The sequence below is a fragment of the Gadus morhua genome, chromosome 13, assembly GCF_902167405.1.
Source record: "Gadus morhua chromosome 13, gadMor3.0, whole genome shotgun sequence".
Taxonomy (NCBI): Eukaryota; Metazoa; Chordata; class Actinopteri; order Gadiformes; family Gadidae; genus Gadus; species Gadus morhua.
In genome coordinates, this window is record NC_044060.1 from 8,017,720 (window position 1) to 8,022,830 (window position 5,111).

General features: G+C 45.1%; 1 protein-coding gene across 1 annotated transcript; it reads left to right on the plus strand.

The window, feature by feature from the left end:
- The first annotated feature begins 660 nt into the window (after nucleotides 1-660).
- Nucleotides 661-4,907, plus strand: LOC115557357 (parapinopsin). The gene is made up of 4 exons (XM_030375119.1): nucleotides 661-1,401; nucleotides 2,210-2,538; nucleotides 2,901-3,143; nucleotides 3,428-4,907. The coding sequence occupies exons 1-4, from the start codon at nucleotides 1,086-1,088 to the stop codon at nucleotides 3,518-3,520; spliced, it is 981 nt and encodes a 326-aa protein (XP_030230979.1). The 5' UTR covers nucleotides 661-1,085; the 3' UTR covers nucleotides 3,521-4,907.
- Nucleotides 4,908-5,111: the final 204 nt, after the last annotated feature.

Genomic DNA, 5,111 nt, shown 5'->3' on the forward strand with positions numbered 1-5,111 from the left:
ATCATACTGTAAGTGTGTGTGTGTGTGTGTGTGTGTGTGTGTGTGTGTGTGTGTGTGTGTGTGTGTGTGTGTGTGTGTGTGTGTGTGTGTGTGTGTGTGTGTGTTTGAGAGTGTGTGTTTGTATGTGAGAGAGAGTGTGTGTGTGTGTGTGTGTGTGTGTGTGTGGGGGGGGGGGGGGGTGTCTTTGTGTGTGTGTGTGTGTGTGTGTGTGTGTGTGTGTGTGTGTGTGTGTGTGTGTGTGTGTATGTGTGTGTGTGTGTGTGTGTGTGTGTGTGTGTGTGTGTGTGTGTGTGTGTGTGTGTGTGTGTGTGTGTGTGTGTGAGAGAGAGCACATTATAGGTAAACACAACTCCACTTGACTGTCCACCTTGCGTGACCTGTTCCGTTTGGCTGGTTCTCCGCTCCAAAGCCAGTGAGGGGGAACAGGTGGCGTCAACAAGGACTGCAGTATGAGTCGCCTATCGGACATGTTTATCCCTGTCCCCCCCTTGGCTATCCTCACCCCATGACCCGGGATAACGGATCGATGCAGCACCGCCCCCCCAAAACCCCCAGTGGAATTACTCTTTGTTAAGTCCAGATCTCAAGGACTTATTCTTAGACTTTCTGGAACCTGTAATCTCATGTGTGCTGCCCCCAGCCATCCTCCAGAGACCAGTTTATTGTTCACTGAAGCGACAGGCCTATATATAAGCATAAAGATCAGGGTGAAGTAGTCAGACCTGTCTGCTAAAGCCACAGGACTATAGTGAACGCACAGGTCTGTGTGGACTCAATATGACCTGTCTACTGAGACCAAAGGACTAGAGATCAAGGAACACTATGGACTCAACCAGACATGGCTAGGGAAGCCACGGACCAGATAAACCAACAGATCCACGTGGACTCCACCAGACTGCACTTCTGAATCCACAGGACTAGAGATCAACGAACAGATCCACATGGACTCAACCAGACCGTTGTACTGAGAAGTTGGGCTAGAGATCCACCAACAGCGTGGACTCGACCAGACTCCTGTCTACTGAACCACTACTCTAACCACATAGGCATCCACCAGCAGATCCGCCTAGACTAGCCCCGCCGCCATGCGCTCCTCGCCCCCCAACGCCTCCCGCTTCGGGGACCCCCAGCTGACGGACGGCGTGTACCTCACGCTGTCCGCCATCATGGCGCTGGTCACCGCGCCGTCCCTCGTGCTCAACGCCACGGTGGTCATAGTGACGCTGCGGCACAAGAAGCTGCGCCAGCCGCTCAACATCGCGCTCGTCAACATGGCGGTGGCCGACCTGGGCGCCGCCCTGACTGGGGGGGTCCTCGGCGTGGTGTACAACGCCTGGCCCGGACACCCCCCGCTGGGCAGGACGGCCTGCGTGGTGGAGGGCTTCGCGGTGTCCGTGTTCGGTGAGGCGGGGAGGGGGTTGAAGGGTTGAAGGGATGGGGGGGGCAGATCTATTGTTGTGTTATTTATTTTTTACTCTTTACTTTTACAGATTCCGAAGAACCACAAACAAAGATGTATTTATTGTGCGTAGAAATAAATGGGGTTGTGGATCTGGGATGGATACGGTCTGGGTGACGTTGTGTGTATGTCTTTGCATTGATTTAATGTTTTTGTAAATATTCTGTTTTTTACTTTGATGAAAGCGCTTCAGTAGGTTTGACACACTTTTGTGAAACAGTGTCTGCTTATTGGATGCAGGAAATATAATCCAATGTCGTTCGATGGAAGTAGTCCCCTAAATAACAGTAATATAACAAGCAAAGTATTCATAATAGAATTGTATCATGGCACTTGTAGAGGGTTCCCTCAACCCTAATCACCATAAACTTTATTTATATGGTGCTTTTCAAGCATGAGCCCAATGTGCGCTCAAGAATAAAAAAGGTGTTATTTGAAAGGGTAGCAGATACAAGCAATAAGACACGATGCTGAGCAGCTTAGTTGGAGTACAGTTAGAGGACAGTGTGTTCAATCAATCCCTCAAGGAGATATAAATGTAGTTCTCAATAGTATTCCTTGACATTAAGTCCACCCCAGCAACATCTAACTAATTCCCTTAGACTAAATTTACGTTTATCCTGTCTGTGTGTATGGTGTGTGTATGCGTGTCTGCGTGCGTGTCTGCGTGCATGTACGTGCGTGCGTGTGAGTGCATTGTGTATATGCACGCGTGCGTGCGTGTGCGTGCGTGTGTGTTTGCGCGAGCAGGCATCACGTCCCTGTGCACGGTGGCCCTGATCGCCATGGAGAGGATGTTTGTGGTCTGCAAACCCCTGGGCCAGTTCAACTTCCAGATGAAGCACGCCGCGGTCGGTGTGGCTCTGTCCTGGCTCTGGTCGCTGGGCTGGAACCTGCCCCCCCTCTTCGGCTGGGGCCGCTACGAGCTGGAGGGCGTGGGGACGTCCTGCGCCCCGGACTGGCACAGCCGGGACCCCAGCACCGTCTCCTACATCCTGTGCTACCTGTGCCTGTGCTTCGCCATGCCCTTTGCCCTCATACTGGCGTCCTATGGGAAGCTGCTGTGGACGTTGCACCAGGTAGGTTCACCGTATGCAATGTAAGTGAACACAAACTGTTTTTCGTATTTTAGGTCAATTTTATTTCTGTTGGCCTTTATGAAACCCCTGACCATAGAACCCGCAAAGAGAAAGTAACAAAGCCCTTGATTATCAAGGAAGAAACCATGGGAGGAAAAATCTCAGTCCTGCCATAATGGAAGCATGACAAGCGACACCATTAAAGTCATTGAATGAAAACGTCATTAGAATATTATATTGAGTATTACGATAACGAGTGGTCCTTGATGCATCAACGTCAGACTTACATTATCAACCACACATTGACATGTAACCCATATTTATATAAATCCATTCATTCCCCCCCCCCCCCGCCACTGCAGGTGTCCAGGAAGGTGTGTCTGGAGGGAGGGGCCTCAGCACGGGCGGAGGCGAAGGTGGCGCGCATGGTGGTTCTCATGGTGGTGTGCTTCCTCACGGGCTGGCTTCCTTATGCCGGCATGGCCATGGTCGTGGTGTACAGCCCCGATGTCCACATCTCTCCGCTGGTGGCCACGCTGCCCGTGTACCTCGCCAAGAGCAGCACTCTTTTCAACCCCCTTGTATACATCTTCCTCAATAAACAGGTAACCCGCTTGTACTACTACTACTAATGCACCGCATAATGTCCCGTGTTAGTTATCTTTTGGATATCAATATAGTTTGCATCTCGGGTCATCAAGACGGATGAAACAATTAAAGATTGAACGAGATGTTAAGCAACGCTATTATGAGTTTTCTAAGGATACCAGCACCATCTAGCGTTGATAAAGAGGTGGTACGTCTTTGTAAGGGTTTTGTTATCAGTTTGTTTTGTTGCTCCGAAATTTGATTGTGACTTATTTTTTTATGCTGTGTGGGGTTTTTGTAGTTCCGACAGTATGCGGTGCCCTTCCTGCTGTGTGGGAGGCAACCCTGGGTTGAAGAGGAGGACGTATCAGAGACACAGACCATGGTGGAGTGAAGCAATGAGAGGTAGCCCTACTGATATCCTGGTCCTTCAGGTCAAGTCATCCATCATATGTGCTGTGTGCATTAAAATGTTAAATACCTCAACATGTAAACGTATATGTGTACGCATTTATATTCAGTGTATTATGTATGTATATGTATGTAAGTATGTTTATGTTTGCAATAGTGATAATGAATGTGTGTGTAATGGATTATTGTTGTATAAGAGCTTTTACATATATTTGATGTTTACTGCTGGACAGGAATAATGATCTATGAACTATGCGTATTTTAGCATAAGTTTATTCAGTAATAACCATTACAAAATAAAATATCAGTATTGATTCAAATAATATCAAGGCCAAAATAAAATGGAAATATACAAAAAATGTATTAATACAAAACCTAGAGGGATACAGTGAAGCATTTTGCTACTAAGAGAAATCATGTTGACTGAATAAAAACATTACAGAGCAAATATCAAGACTTTCAAGTAGAGGGTCTGTCCATACTTTTGTACATAGTTTACATTATCTTCTATTTTAATACATATCTCATAACATTAATATTTTGTAATAATAATTAGAATCATAGCAATAGAATGAAAACTAATAAACTTTTTCAAATCAATAGGCGTTTCTCTGTAAACTGACTCTTAACCTTTTGACTTTTTTTTCTCAGCCGCAAACAAAGAAACAGTTGCCCCTTGAAAAAAAATAGAGATTTTTTTTTTAAATATACTCTTTCAGTCCCAGCGTTGTAAGGTGAGGTGTAAATGACAAATATAGAGTTCACTAAACCATACACACAGTCACAAAAGTACAAAATTGTCTCACCTTAATACACAAATTTGTTTTAGAAAAAGGGAAACAAAAGCACTATACAGTTACTTGTGCAAAGACAAACAGCTATGTGCTAATATTTTAAATACCATTGGTACAGAAGGAACCAATCGTCGCTCTTCTCTTTTACTTCAGGAGTCCCTGACATGAGGTAAAAGTACGTTGTTTTTTATCAATTAGTTCAACACAACCCTTTGAAAATTGTTTTACAAAATAATGCATATCTTCAGTTCATCAGTACTTTAATTGCTACGAATAGTACAATGTGCCCGTTATGTGCATTGGTCCTTTTAAATGATGGGTCTCAAACAAAAGGACGAGAACACATTTCTTTTTTTTACTCACAAACAAGTCAAAGAGCCCTTTCAATGTGCACACAAAGTGGAAAACCTACATTTTCATGACAGTATTCGGTTGAATCGAGAGTACAGTACAGCACTCTAAACTACAAATCAAACACCCATGAACTACAAATCCCATAGTTGTTGTAGCCAACTCAATCTCCTCTGTGCCAACTCCCACTACTCCTGGTTGTCTTACATGCCTATACATCAAAGCATTTACCCCAGTAAAAGCGTTAGGAATTAAAATTTTAATTGTATCTAATAATTAATTTATCTTAGTCTCACATTGCAAAATGAGAGCCAAAAAGACATCGGCGGGGGCCCAAAATCAGCCCCCACACCCCTAGCTCCCCAATGTCCTCAATGTAAAGAAACATCCAGAGTTCAATCGTTCCGTTACAAAACATATGAAAGACCA